This window comes from Equus quagga, chromosome 18, assembly GCF_021613505.1.
Source record: "Equus quagga isolate Etosha38 chromosome 18, UCLA_HA_Equagga_1.0, whole genome shotgun sequence".
Classification (NCBI taxonomy): Eukaryota; Metazoa; Chordata; class Mammalia; order Perissodactyla; family Equidae; genus Equus; species Equus quagga.
This window is the reverse complement of record NC_060284.1, coordinates 14,782,196-14,797,641: the sequence shown is the minus strand read 5'-3', so window position 1 is coordinate 14,797,641 and position 15,446 is coordinate 14,782,196. Positions and strand designations below refer to the sequence as shown.

At 34.2% G+C, this 15,446-nt stretch overlaps 2 protein-coding genes across 20 annotated transcripts in view; one reads left to right on the top strand and one right to left on the bottom strand.

Annotated features, from left to right (window-relative positions):
• FUBP1 (far upstream element binding protein 1) overlaps positions 1–3,830 on the top strand; it is a 34,393-nt gene extending 30,563 nt beyond the window's left edge. For 8 of the 15 annotated variants that reach the window (XM_046645211.1, XM_046645207.1, XM_046645210.1 and 5 more), the window contains 2 exons: positions 1,265–1,311; positions 2,232–3,830. In XM_046645211.1, coding sequence (XP_046501167.1) covers positions 1,265–1,311; positions 2,232–2,262 — 78 coding nt within the window. In that variant the 3' untranslated portion in view covers positions 2,263–3,830. Of the gene's footprint in view, positions 1–295 lie in introns of all 15 variants that reach the window. The other 7 variants (XM_046645215.1, XM_046645203.1, XR_006885995.1 and 4 more) reach the window with 6 other exon arrangements.
• A 41-nt stretch (positions 3,831–3,871) lies between these two features.
• NEXN (nexilin F-actin binding protein) overlaps positions 3,872–15,446 on the bottom strand; it is a 43,171-nt gene continuing 31,596 nt past the window's right edge. For 3 of the 5 annotated variants that reach the window (XM_046645216.1, XM_046645218.1, XM_046645219.1), the window contains 5 exons: positions 13,421–13,618; positions 10,607–10,828; positions 5,623–5,808; positions 4,989–5,346; positions 3,872–4,894 (listed from right to left, as the gene is read on the bottom strand). In XM_046645216.1, coding sequence (XP_046501172.1) covers positions 4,881–4,894; positions 4,989–5,346; positions 5,623–5,808; positions 10,607–10,828; positions 13,421–13,618 — 978 coding nt within the window. In that variant the 3' untranslated portion in view covers positions 3,872–4,880. Of the gene's footprint in view, positions 5,347–5,622; positions 5,809–10,606; positions 10,829–13,420; positions 13,619–15,446 lie in introns of all 5 variants that reach the window. The other 2 variants (XM_046645217.1, XM_046645220.1) reach the window with 1 other exon arrangement.

The following is a 15,446-nucleotide window of genomic DNA, read 5'->3' as shown; positions in this document are numbered from 1 at the left end:
ATAGTTACAGTGCATCTGCCATTGAAACATTATTGGGGTATGAAAATGTTCAAGCTTTTTTTTCTCTTTTTGCAGTATAGATAAGCTTTGTTTTGTAAATGCACAAGTCCAATCATTGAATCAACTTAAATTTTTTATGTACTTGAAATCATTTTATTCTCTATAACACTCATGCTGAAGTTTTGATATTTTGTTGAAATCCTTTGTTTTACTCTTTGCATATTTGTTGGCTCTTTGCATATTAATATATTAGACTACATGCAAATACAGTCTGTCTTGCCATTGTCTGTTGAAGTGCAGGTTTGATCCAGCCAGTATAGAACTAGCTCTGTAGGGGTGAGGAGGACTGTGCTGTGTATCATCCTTGATTGTGTTCCTTCAAGGAGCATTGCACTGTAAGTACATCAGAATGACAAATTGATGAACTGCAACAGTATCTTTTTGTCAATGTTCCACATAATGTAAATGCCATACTTTGTGTGAATATTATGTTGGAATACAGTGCTCATATCTTGGAAAACCATAACTGCTTCTTAATTTAACATAGAATATAATACATAGGTCTGTATTTTTTTTTAAGTGAGCTTAATGGGTAAGTATTTTTGATATGCTTTAGCTATAGCTAAAGAAAACTGATCTTTAACAAAGTTGAATAGTATTACTCATTGGTGCTCCTAAAATATATTGTTTTTCAGTGTAAAATATGCATATCTTATATATTAACATGAAAGACTTGAAATGTATCAGACAGAAGTGATTTTCAGTTTGCAAATATTAAGCAATGTAGCAGTTTTAACACCATTTCATAAATATGTATTCTTTCATTGGTGGGGAGCACCATTTTGTGTTCTGAATATAATATAAAGGAAGATGTACAAGGACATAAATGTTGAGATAACCTATAGGGTAGCAGTACAGTTCATTGTAGATATTTTGAAATGTTTTGATTGTTTTATAGAACCTAGAGTGACTTCCCTTACCCTTTTTTAGATATGGATATGTAGTTCTAGTTTGAAGTTTAATAGTTAAGGAGTTATCTGTTATCTTTAAGAGTAGGGTATTGACGTGAACAATTTCAGTATTTTGCATGATACTGTTTTATAGATGACCTTTTAGGAAAGTGGTGCATTTATTAATTAAACTGAAGAAATAGTTCAGTTGGAGTCAGTATCATAACTCACAAATTGGAGGCTGTTGATTTTGATTCATTTAAGGTTTAAAATCTTTATTAATTGCAAACAGTGCAATTATTTATACTTCACAGTGCCTTCCCAGACCTTCCACCTTAGGTTCTGCTGCAAAAAGCAACAGGTAAGCACAACCTAAGGACATATATAAATAAATATTTCAGTACATTAATGTTGTCCCTGTGAGGTTTTTGTGGTTGTGTATTCAAAAGCAATCTGCTACTGCTTCCCCAAAATGTATTCTGTTATTTATGCTACCATTTCAGTGGAAAGTCTGTAAGTTGTTCAAACAACTGTTTACATTTCTGGGTAATGTTTTTTACTTTAATTTTTTTTTATTAAAACAAGAAAAAAGAAATGATGAGTAGATTGCTGCTGTAATTGAACTACATCCAAACTTTTTGTAATCTTTTCCCAAATATAGAAGAATTGTTAAAAATTAAAGGACAGTTACATAGTTTTCAAGATTTAGGAAATCACTTGGTCAGAAACTTCAACAGCCTTCACAATCTGTTTATGATTGACAGGATATTTTCTTTGTCCTCCAAAGCTATGGAGTCTTTATTTTTTCTTATTCTTGAACTATAGTAATTCAGTAGGGACGTTATGGGTTAGAGTTTTATTACTTTTTTTTTTTTTTTTTTTTTAGCCAATTCAGTTTTCATAACTTATATACACTGAAAAAGGAAAAAATGTAAGGAATACTGGCAGTATGTTTTCATAAAAGGCATGTGCATTAGTGAAATGTTAACTGTATAGCAAATAACCTTTCATAATCTGTATAGCAACCAATATTTTTCTGATTTATAATACTTTAATAACTGACGCTGCACTTACTTTATTTTTTGCCAGTTTAAAATGTTTGTGTGTTCTTATAGATGATTTTAACTGGTACATATTTTGAGTTAAGATGAATGTATTAGAGCAGCATCGTATCAGTTTTGTTTATTCGATTTCTAAAATGTGCTGATCCTTTTAAAACTCCTGCTTATCTCTACAACAAAGAAAAATATTCAAAAATACTGCCTTCATTTTCACACACAGTGCTGAAGATGCTGCAAGCACCAAATCATAGCTCATAAAATCAGGTCCTGAGATAGTTACCCATAAAGAGGAATCCTTTGAGTGTATGCCATTGGTGAGCCGATGAGCATGGACCGTAGAAGGGCTCAATGTAGAAGGTAAAATTGGCAAATCATAATTGAGAAATATGAAATGTATTCCCATACATAATATGGTATAGGGTGTAATGTACCTGCTTTTTATCACTTTTCATTTTAAAGTGCTATTCACTTGATCTTAAATGTTCAATGAACTGTTAAATTTCATAAGTTATGTAGTTACTGCACCACATTTATGTGTGTGCATATGCGTGTTTTAATAGTCAATGATAGGTATGTTATGATTGATAATATAAAAAGAGCTCTTTGAACTTTAAGAGCTTGTCAAGTTTTGGTTAGTTGTAGTTTGCATTTTTATAAAAGAAAATATAAATGAATGCTAATAGATATTGGGGCATTGTTTCTATCTCATGAAAATCTTTTTGTTCATTACCATAAGCCTTCACTGATACTGCAAGCATTTTTTATATGGCGCTAATCTTAACCTTGAAATAAATGGAAAGCAGAAAAGGTGAGCCAGTTGATTTGAATGCAGTGGATGTTAGGAGTGGTAGAAACAATGTTTAGATTGAAATTGAACAGATTTATTTTATTTAGCACTTAAAAAACTTGACAATGTGTTTTGTTTTTGTTTTGTTTTTTAAGATATCTTAGTGTGGTGATACTTGGAATTCTTATGGTTTGATGTTTCTTTTAGAAATGAGAAGTATACTTTTATTTTTAATTAATGAAAATGGTTTTAATACTAAAACTAATGATTTAATACTAGTTGTTTATAAACATTGTAAAATATATCCTTAGACAAATACCTTGGTAGTTAATTCATAAGGGTCGGTTTGGGTAGGAGTAGCAGAGTACCTTAAGAGGGAAATAGGAATATATTCAGAAGTGATAACATTTCATTTGTTTGAATGCTCTGCCAGGAGAACCAGTTCCACCTGCAAAGTTATCTTTTGTCTAGAATAAGGATGTTGAAATTACTAATCAATGAGGATGTCTTATTTTTATTTTCTGAAAATTCTGCCTCATTTTAAAATGTATTTTAACAATACTTAAAGATAATTTTGACTCTGAAAATAACCTTATTTTTTGTTTAGTCACTTGAGTTTTCTTGCCACAGTATAAACTTCTGAGGGATTTTTTAAATTGGTGCTTTTACGAAGCAAATAAATCCCAGGGTTTTATTTTCTTCAGTGATACCCCTATAGAAACTCTTAAATGTATTTGCGCATATATATATATATTTTTTCTTATGCATGCTCGATGCATTTTCGTCCTGAGAAAAGTGTTCTCTACAGAAACTACCCGTGTGTAAAAAGAAGATTGGCTTAAAATGGCTACTGTGATGGGAACAGTGTCTTAGGGAGATGCAGCTTGGACTTGAGGTAAATTGAATACTTTACAAACTGTGGTTTAGAGTTTGCTTTAATGACATTGTATGTAAAAGGGCACATGATTGCTGTAATTTTGTATTGATTATGGTTTCCTCAATAAAAAAATAAATGTACGTTGATGCATATTATTAAGGGAGTGTTTTGTCTTTTTTAAAAAACACTGACAGACTTTTTTTTAATACAGAAGTTACTTTATTACGGATTTACATTGTAAAATAAAGTTGTCTTCCAGAAAATTAAAATATAAAACAACTTGATAATAGAACATGGTAGCTAATTATTTACAAACTCATTTTAAAGACCAGAATTTAAAATTGAAGATTGTGCTGTTTTTTCCCTAAATCTCTTAGATTTCCTAAATCCTCTTAGATCTTGAAATTCTTGATTATGTTGAAACTGTTTTCTTCTGCATGAATTATTAATACAACGTTTTCTCATTAAAATATAATTTTTCAGGCAAGGTCACCACATAAATTTTCTTTATAAGTTTGAATGTGTATTACACTCATTTGAAAAGTACATGTTTAATATTCTCAACACTCAGGATTCTGTAGGTAGTGGTTTCCATCAAATTTTCTCTGGCAGTTCCTTAAAAGTCTTATTTAATTGTTTTTTGTTTTTCTCCATGTTCCCCCTTTCCTATAAAAGGAATGACACCCCTCCCCCCTTGTATGTCTGGTTCAGAAAGACTGAAACTACAACACCAAAATGACGTACTACTAAGGAAAAAAGCCCACTCAAATCAATATTGGTTCCAAATTCATTGTCTCAGCTATTTCATACTATTTTTAGGTGTAAATAGCTCATAAATGTTAATCTTTCATGCAAAATAATGTGTTCTATTTATGATTTTTTAATATAATTACTTTGAATTTACGGGAAATACACAGCCTTTGTAATAGGTTCTGATAGAATAATTGAATAAATTTCCCACTTTCCCCCATTAAATACACATTCGCTTCTACTGCATAATATGGTGATGAATCTGGTGCTCATTTGGAAAGGAAGAAGGTATCATTCTTTAGATGAGCTTGTGTTTGAAGACTTATGAAAAGGAATAAGAAGTCAACACAGTGGCACTTCTGGTTTCCTTTTTTGGCCCCGCCACAGAAAGATGGATGTAGTAAGAAAGTCGGAGAGAGAGAGAGAGAGAAAGTTCCAGGGAGAGGGAAGGGGAGCTAGTAGTCGTCAGCTAAAAAAAGAGAAGAAGAAAAGTGATTTTTTTTTAGAGGAAAAAAATTTTAAATAGAATAAAAGTTCTACACTAAAAAGTGATTAATTCTTACTTTCAATGGTAAGAATACAGGTACTAGCGGCAGACCCTTTATTGTTGACCGCTTTACACATATACTCTCCTTCATCTTCTGGGAAAGTTTCTGGTAAATAAAGGCAGTAAGTTTCTCCTCTTTCAATATATTGATAGTCTTCTCCATCCTGCAGTATTTCTCCTTCAAACCACCAGGTAATTTCTGGTTTGGGTTCTCCTGTTACTTTAACAGTAAATCTAACTGGCTCACTGTCTACAACCGATGTGTTTTTTAGAGGCTTTTTGAACCACGGAGCTCCTGATCTGGTTTGCTCTTCATCTTCAATAGTGGTGCCATTCATGATGCTACTCTCTTCTTCTTCCTCCTCTTCTCTTTTCTAAATTAAAATAAATGCATTCAAGTTGGTACTTATACTATAGCATTTTCAGGACAGTGAGTTAGTCATAGAATTTTGAAAGCAAATGTGTTTTGATTTTTTCTAAAGTAAAGAATATGTAAGTATGCTTACTACAAAATGTACTTTACAAAACATTCCAGTGACTTGAAAGCTATTAAGATGTTTTTTGTTTTTGTTTTTTATCCCTCCTCATATAAAACTGCATGATTTTTAAGAGAGCATCTTTGGAAAATAAAGGATATATAAGCCCCATACCTTTTGTAGTGCTGCATCAATCTCCTTTTGCTCAAATTGCATGCGTAGCAACTTTTGTTCTTCAATTCTTCTTTGTTCTTCTTCTTCTCTTGCCTTAGCCATTCGTTCAAATCTAGCTTTCATATTTACTTTATGAGTAAACGGAGCCTCACTTTTTTTTGCAGGCTTGATATCAACATCTTCTTCCTTTAAGAAGTGGGCCAAGGATAAGAATTGCTTGTTTTCTAAAAACCAACCAGAACTAAAGGTGTCATTTACAGGCACAAAATAATTAACATGTTTAGTGAGCGTATTTTGTGCTACACTGCAGACATGGAGATTTCCGCTATCCCTCAATTTGGGAAAGCTAAAGAGAAAAGACATTCTCTTAACAATTGGAATCCCTTTTTCCCAGTGTAAAGATCACACAATATCACGAGTCCCAGTGTATTTATTTGCCCAACCAGCTCTCAGTGCCTGGTTGATAGTGCTGAATAACAGAAAAGGGTAGGGATACTATACATTGTGACAATTGTTAACATACTCCTTCTCGCAAGAGTCCCCATATCTTCACCCTACTACATCATACAGAAATTGCAGTTTGTTTTATTTCCCACTTCATGATTTTCTTCCTCACCCTTCTTAGTTGACAACTGTCTTTGAGATGAATTCCATCCAACAATTTATTGATGGTCAAATGGCAGAGAAGAGTGTGTAGGTGGAAAAAATGGAAAGACAAGTGTCGAAAGAGGCAATGGCTGGAACTTGGGGAAGTCATTGAGGTAAAGTATGATTGCAAGTCATCTATTTAGGGATGAAAGTTGGAAGCCATTGGAAATAAATGAGTAATTTAAGAGCAGTTTCAACTGTCAAAGTGTTGAGTCTATAAAACCAATTTGGTGCTGATGAGGTCACTCTGGCCTTAGAGAACAGTTTTTGTAGAGGACGGTACAGTTAATTCATGGTTTCTCAAGTACTCTAGTTGTAGTTGACTCTTGGTTTCTAAGCTGCTTAGGTTTTTGTGCGTCTATCTGGAAATGTTACCATTTATATTTCATAGTACTATGAGGAAATTGCTTCAGGGTACCACATCCAACTGAATAAAGAAAATTTTGAAACAAGCTGTAAAACAATTGCCTATATAAGAAAATCTTGGTTCATGGATGTAGAACGAGGAGTTAGAGTAAGTTGGGTAGTTTTTCTGGTTCTCCTGAATCAGATTTTTCATTTGATGTTGGAAAATCCTAGAACATGAGACACAACCAGATACCTAATGGGTGAATTCTATTTGTGCCATTATTTACCTTCAGTTGATAAACATAATGCCTGACTACAGTTATTGCTAATCAGCAATATGATTGCTTTATTATACTTAAAAGACTAAAAAGTAAATGTTAAACAATAGTTTGCTTACTGCAGTTTTATCTCAGGTTTATCTGAGGCTTACATGAGAAAAGGACCTCTTTGTTCACACTATACAGTCAATTTTATTCTTTGCTTAACCAAATGAATCTTCAAGATAGGATATTTCAGCAGGTTTAATAACTGCTATTCTGACTGAATCCCTCCCAGTTAATAAGTTGCCTTGTGGATTTTAGGGTAAACGCTTGTGCAAATTCATAACTGTTATTTAGCTATCTTAAACCTGCCTTTAGAAAATAAATTCGGTAAGTAAAATTCCTCATAAGCTAACTGGGAGAAAGTTTATGAACAGTCAGTTGTTAACTATAATTTTGCCTTTTCTTGAATCTCTGAAAAACAAGGTTAAAAATGTTTCTGGGAAATGAATCTACTAAGAGTCGTGTTAAAGGGAATGATTTTTGTTCTCTAGGTGCATTCTTAGATAGGGAATTGATTTCCCCAGCACATGAATAATAAAAGCAGCACAATTAGGTAGTGAATTTGAGATAAAAGGGAGCATAAGGAATGGTTTTGGCGTACACCTTACTGGAAAATCTAACTTTAGAAAGTCAAACACTATAAGACAAGTGATTTAAGAAGTACCAAATGAGTGATACAGGTTAAGGGCTAAGGAGCTGGGGTGGAATTCTTTGATTAGGAAAGGTTGCATGAATGAGTTAGGCCTTGAAAGATGTCTGGAATATAAACAGAAGACCTCTTCAACATTGACATTTTCTAAAGGAGGGAACCAGACATGGGCAAATGGGAATGGGGGGGCGGGGTCCTACTCTGGAAGTTGATTGCACTCAATACCAAAAATTGTGCCAACACAAGTTTTTAAAGGAAATCTCAATGACCCTCTAGAGGGATATGATAGGAGGGATGTCAACATTCTTCACAGGAAACTCCATTCAGGACATTCTCAGGGGTTACAGGAGATAAGCCATGTCCTAATCTCATATCCTTTTATACAATAGAGAGCCAGTAATAGCAATACAACAAGTGTTGACCTACCTCATTTCTTTTATCATCTTACCTACATATTTTGTAGAGCTAGGTATGACTGCTCTGAGATTTCTCTACCTTTAACAAAAAAAAGAAGCAAGTGCATACTGATTGAACCTTTCTTTGCCTTCTGTGATCCATTTATCTCTAAAGAATCAACTGATCTATGGCCATCTATACATTAAATGTTGGTGTTCTCTGGGGTTGTATCATTCACCTTTGAACTATTAAACTCTTTAAGAATGGCTTTGCTTCTATACTTTGAAATAGTATCTAAAAAAGTTACAATCTAGCTCCTGCCTCTCACCTGAGCTCTGCACTTATGTTTGAGACTGCCTTTCCCTTATCCACATATAGCTCAAACTTCACATGGCCAAAACAATTGATTCACCCCACCTCTCCAGACCTGAATTCTCTGTGGCATCATCTAGTTTCCCTGGTAATCTTGAAATAATGTTAGGCTCAGCAACCACCTCTCCATAAACAACCTGTTACTGAGTTTTGTTAAATTTGGGTTCATTTTTCTCCCTTGATTCCAACTTCATGCCCTTGTGCCTGTCTTCCAGTTCATCCTCCAGGATCCCAGAATTCTTTTATAAACAAACGTTTTATCACTCTGTTCTAAAACAAACCTTCTTCCCCGATCATGGGCCCTGCAAAGTTAAAAATGCCCTCATCAGCTAGCCACAACCTACTTTCCCAGCTTTTTATTCTATCACCCATTATTCTATGAACCTTGCCTTTGAACCTATTTGCCACTCCCCAGATAAATGTTTACCTTTGTGTTGACTCACATTATCCCTCCAATCTGGAATGCTTCCCCTCTTTAACTGCAACTTCTATTCAACCTTCATAGCTTAAATTTCATTTTCTCAGCCCTGTTAAACCTCTCCTAGGAATATTGACTCTGCCCTATTTGATCCAGTAAACACTAAATATATAACTCCTATTTTAGCACTTATAACAATTATAATTATTTTCATTTCATTAGGCTGATGGCCTATTATATGCACTTTTATGTACCCAAAACTTAATACAGGCCACAACATAGAAGATGTGAAAAACAGCCATGGTGTTTGCTTTTAGCAATGACAAAGTGGTGTATCTACAACTAGCCCAGGCACTAGGTCCTTATGTTTTAGTGTTGCACAAAGTTCAGATGCATATCAATTTGATTGATGGATATCTGGATGTTCCACAGCATGTCTATTTGTCTAAAATAGCTTGTGACCTCTTTTCCTTCCTAACTCCTTTATTCCCATATTGCCTTATGTTCATGTGTACCAGGTACTTTGATCAATTCCTCTCCTTCTCTTCCTCTCCACCACCATCCCCAAGTCTTGCCAGTTTTGTATCCTACATATTTATCTGTCCTCTCCATTCCAGCCCTGGTTCAAATCCTAATCAATCAGGCCCCCTCTGACCACCCTGTACAAAATAGTACCACATACTCTCTATTTCCCTTGCCCTGCTTTGTTAATCCCCATAGCTTTTATTTACTACCCAATAATTGTTTTCCACACACCCCCCAAGTTAGATTCTAAACACTACATGAGCAAGGGCTGCAGGTTTATTCACCAATGTACTCCCAGTGTTCAGAACAATCCCTAGAACTTAGTAGGCATTCAAATAATTTTTTAATGCATGAATCTAAAACCATCTTTAGCTTCAGCATGGTCTAGCTATAAAGAAGACTATTTGTTAATATCAGCCCACGTTTTAAAAATTCCTTCTATGCATGGCATTTAAGACCCATGGTCATCTCACGTGTGTTTGCATCTTCATCATTATCTTTTGCTGATCTTGCACTCTGCTTTCCTCAATAATAGTGAATTGCTTATAGTCCAGAGAATTTGCACATAATTTCTTCATTTTATCTTTTTATTCACAGTATCCTCTGAAGGCCCTCCCAACTTCCCTCACCTGTTTTTACTAGTTGAATATTTGATGAAAATGCATTTTTAGAAGAATATAGGTTAAATGCTGTTAAATATTATTAAATGGTAATTCTGGCAGAAAAAAAAATTTTCCAGATCCTATTTAAACCAGTATTCATAATCACAGAAGTAGTCTTTAAGCTGGAAGGGACATTACAAGTCATCTAGTAATTGCCTCCTTATTTTACATATGGAGGTACTTCAAAGTCATGTCATCTGAATTCTGATTTTGGCTCTGCCATTGAATTATTGGCATGACTTTGAGCAGATCATATAGGCTTTGTTGGCCTCATCTTTAAATAAGAAAGTATAATAATCTGAATTATACAAAGAATAATCTCGAGTTTACCTCGAATATACACTGGTTCTACTGATTCAAACTGAAACTAATGCCAATAAATACTTTTGAACTATTTTTCTAGAGTGAACCATTTGATGTTCACTATAGGCTTTAATTCTGATAAAAGTCATTTTGAAATAATGCTAGAGTGGGGAAATCTTTTAAAGTCACTTAAGATTTTAATGTGCTTTTGCTATTTAGTTTCCAGATTATAATATATACCTAGGGTTAACTGTAAGTACCAAAACTTTAAAATAAGTCAATGTTATTTCTGAGTTCATTATCATTACTGTACACCACAACTAAGTTAAATATAGTATACCTCATGAAAGTTTTCTGCTTCCCGCTCTTTAATTTCAAGGTCAATCGCTCTTCTTCTTGCTCGTTCTTCTTCTATCTTTTTCTGTATTTCTTTTTCAGACAATTGTCCAATTTTTTCAAACTTGCTTTTTAGATTTTTAGCTTGAATAGAGCCACTTCTTTTCAATTTGATTAATTCTTCATATTCCCTGCTCAGCTCAAAGGTTTCATTTTCTTCCTCTTCCTTCAAAAAATTTAAGATTTTTATATATTAAATACCAAGAATCAGTTTGCACAGTAACCCATCCAAAAAGTGTTCACCATTTCTTATTTGAAGCCAAAAATTAAGGTTAAAAAAATCTCCCTAAACACAATACCTTAATTTACTAATTAAAAGTAGTGCTACAAATTTAAGACTTAGATAACATTTCATTTAAAATATCATTTCATAGAGAATGTGGCTCAAAACCTCACTGAACGTTCCATTATAACCTGCTCAAACTAAAATATCAATGTCAAGATTAGCTTTTACTAGGAGTTGTAGGAAGATCTTTGTTTAGGGGAAGGTGAAGAAATGTAATTGAAAGAACACTGGGCTAGGAGGCAGATACAAGTTCTAGTTTTGACTGACAATGTGTGGCCTTTTGCCTGGTCACTTAATGCTGGATGTAATTTTTTCATCTCTATATATAGCCAGAGTATTTCTAAAATTCCTCCTGTCTTTGATGATAGTCTAATAAAGTTAAATACAACTCTTACTACTCAAATTAACTGAATTAAGCATTTCTACAGATACAGTCATTTCGCTACATATCACTTGTAATGTCAATTTTATATTCTGCCAAGAAAGATAGGAAAGGAGTCAACCAAAACTGGGCTCCCATTCTTTATACTATTTTTTCTTGAATACTTTTTATTCAGGTTCCTTTTCCCTTGCCTTTTCACAATCTGTCATTACTAGTTCTTTGTATACTTCTTACACCAAACCCTAATCGCACTATATGGAGTGTAAAATATTGCAATTATTCCTGGTATACTGGAGAAGACCTAGAGTTCTAGGCAGAGGGAGAAAAAATTGGGGTAAGGGGGAATCACAGTGGATGATGTGACATGAGGCTTAATTTCTTGGTTCCACGAAGGGGAAGAAAAGAAAACATTCCTTTATACTACCTCCAATTTTTGGTCTATGTGGCAATTCCTAAAATACCAGAAAGTAACAAATTTATGATATACATTGTGTTACAGTGGTTCCCAAATCACTGTGATGAAAATCAATGATCGAACTAATTGACTACAGTCTAGGTGATCTTGGGATTGGCTTGCTACTTGCTTGAAAACGCCCAGACATAGTGAGGTAAGTCACTCAATAGCACCAGAATGTCTGACAGTTACACACTGCGGTATATTAGTTAGATTACATCTCAGTAGCATACTAAAATATATTCTAATTTAGAAGTTAGTTTTTCTAGACAGATAATTCATTTTCAGCTTCCTTTATAAAATAAACTCTATTACATTTTTTTAAATTTTGAGGCTAGTCTTTGAATTATTTTCCTACAGCATATTCATGATATTTTATTATTACCTATATACTTATACAGCATTTATAGTCTCTTGGTCGCCTAGGGCAAGGAAGTAAATATCCCCACAGGCCCACTGCCCCAACTCTTGAAAAAGAGACAACTTCTAAGAGACTGTAACCTCTGCATAGAAACCCACTCAGTTCCTAGATAAGGAGTTGGCAAGGGAGCCCCACCAAGTCGCCTGCCAAAAATGCCATGTCACTGCCAGTCCAAGGCTGGGACAGCCACTGCTCACTTGGCCCCAAGTCACAGGGCTGTGCACTGATGCCCGACCCTGCCAGGCCCCTGCGCCAGAGGCTGAGGGTTAGGGTAGGATGCTGACGCTGGCCCACTCCCTCTCCCACCTACACAACTAGTTGGCCATCCAGATAGAGGGCAGCAGCGTCCAGGGGCGGGAAAGAGAAGGTTAGACAGGCCTTGGCACATCAGAAGGTGGAAGAGGGTTGCTGAGAACCCACCGTGGGGAAGCAAGGACATAGCAGAAGGTGAGCCAAGGCTCCAAGACTCTAGTGTATGCTCCATTGTCCAGTCAGCTTTCACTTACAACACACAAATTCAAAGATAAAATTATTAAAAATTTCAAAATGGCAGCCTCAGAGCATTAAACCCTAAGTGCAGCCTTTCTGAACATAGGATCCTGTGAGGGCACAAGTTGATGTTCCTGAAGCTGGCCCTGTACAGACAGTCTATATTTGTGTGTGGTGTATGTGTGTGTGTGTAATTCATTTCAGTACTAGAGAAATCATACTAAAATATTTAACAGCATCAAAGTTGTATCTCAGAATAATTTAGTAAAATAAATTGATTCAAAGACTTGCCAAACTGATGTTCCTATTAGTATCCATAGTACTATAGTTTTATCTTATTTTGGTTAAATTTATCAATTTAATTCTGTTTGTTTCAAGGAAAATAAGTATAAATGAGTATATTGAGTACTTTAGAACAACAGTTCTCAATCATAACGTAAACATAGTGTAAACACAAATGTGAGGTATATAGAAGAAATACCTACTTAAGGTATTATAGTAATATCTCAGTCACTTGCAATCTTACATATTTTTTAAACTAGCAAGGAAGGAGTAGAGTTACACAGCCTAGAAAGTACAACTAACTATGCTGAAACTTGTACCAAGTGCCTCATTGAGTATACTTTATGTGAATAAAAATACTTAGAAAGTGATTGTAAGGTAATACATGTAAAATACTTAGATTAATAAATACTTGTGGAATATAAATGGATATTAAGATTTTACCTGTCCCATTTCTTGTCTCAGTTGTTCAAACTCCTGTTTTTCCATCTCTAGCTTATGCTTCCGTACCTCCTCTGTTCGTCGTTTTTCTTCTTCCATTTTTTGTTTTAATAATTCTTCAAAGTTAATTTCCAGTTTTCCAGGTGTAAGAGATTCTTGAGAGATTGTTTTATACATCTCTGGGGAGTCATCATCTACTACCTATTTAAAATAATTCTTTTACCACTCTTGCCAGAATTATCCATACTAAAAAGGGATATCACTTGTAGAAACTGTGATTACTTAGATAGAAAAGTTTTGCATTGAACTAAAACCAGGAGACCTAAATTCTCTTCTAAAGTATAAAACAATAAACAAGGTAAGAATTATTAGAAAATATAAGATTAAGTTTGGCACACTCCACTTTGGTAGCCTAGGTTCACAGGTTCAGATCCCAGGCATGGACCTAGACCACTCGTCAGCCATGTTGTGGTGGTGACCCACATAAAAAATAGAGGAAGATTGGCACAGATGTTAGCTCAGGGCTAATCTTCCTCAGGAAAAAAAAAATATATATATATATAAGATTAAGGTATTTTCTAGTTACAGAGAAATGCTGACCATCTTTTCTCCATTCCAATGAACACAAAGAAATACTGACTTTATACTATCAGTAATTTGAATTAGACAGTAAGATTTCCTAATATCGAGAACACTTTTTAGATTAAAATGAATCCCCATTCTGGCAATTAAAATCAACCATTTCTGTTAAATCATGGTTTTGTCTGAATGAATTAGATAACCCATCATGATCCCTTCATAATCAGGCAAAAAATATCACTCTTGATGCTATGATTTTATTATACTGATTTATTTATTGTCAGGCTAATTAAAAATAAATAATAATAGTTAATACTTACTTAGAGCTTCCAGGTACCATTCTAAGCACTTTATATGTATTAACTTATTTAATCCTGTAATACTATTATTAATATCCCCATTTTATAGATGAGGGAAATGAAGCACTGAAAAGTAACTTGTCCAAAGTCAACACAAATGCTAATGGCAAAGGGGGGAGTCAAAACTTGAAAAGTCTAATAAAATTATAGATAATGATTTAGCCTACTTTTTGTAATTTCATGAATTACATGTCTAGCTGCCAATTAGTTGTGACTGTGGACAAGTTAGCTAGCTTCTCCAAGTCTGAGTTTCTTTGTCTGCGACAACTTTCATAGAGTTGTCATGAGAATTAAATAAAGTTTGGGAGTACTTAGTAGTGTGCCTGACACTACAGTATGCTACCAGATGGCAGTTTTATTATTACATTATCATTCCCTCTATACATACAGGCAATCTCTAGATTACAAATAGAAACTTTGCTTTTAAACCGTTGACTTGGAATATATTTTACCACAAAAATCAATTACCTAATTCTGTTTTTCTATCCCCTGAAAGTATATACATAAACTTCTGGCCTGAATTGTGACCCTGTGGCTGAAATAGACATAGGAGAAAGAGAGAGGCACAGGGTTATCATTTATTCACTCCAAGTTTTATATATGAAAGCTCTACCACAGAACCAGTTCAACTCAGAAACAATGTTTATATGGTCTTACAATCCAAAAAGTACCAAAAAAATTCTTTTTATTAATATATGAGTTACTGAGCTATAATATGAAGTTACAATACTTGGCCCTGGACAAGAAAACAACATAAATGAAAAAAGAAGTTTCTCTTTCCTGATACAGAAATGTCTCTAGGAAACTAGCGTTGTGGTTTAATGCAGTTTTCCTGCCCTGCACTTTTTCCATTAGTGAATCATGGTAAAAAGGCAGTTTGGGTCTAAAAATCGGCCCCCAGAATTAGACCTCCTGATCTTCACAGCTACTTCTTGTCTACCACTTCTGAACCTTGTTTATTCTCCAAAAATTAAGTGTTTTCACAATGTTTGTAGGGTTTCTAGAAGCCATTTGTAATCAAGGATTACCTCATATTACACATAGGATAGTTTTAATATTACTTATTCAACACACATTTATAGGAAGTTTGT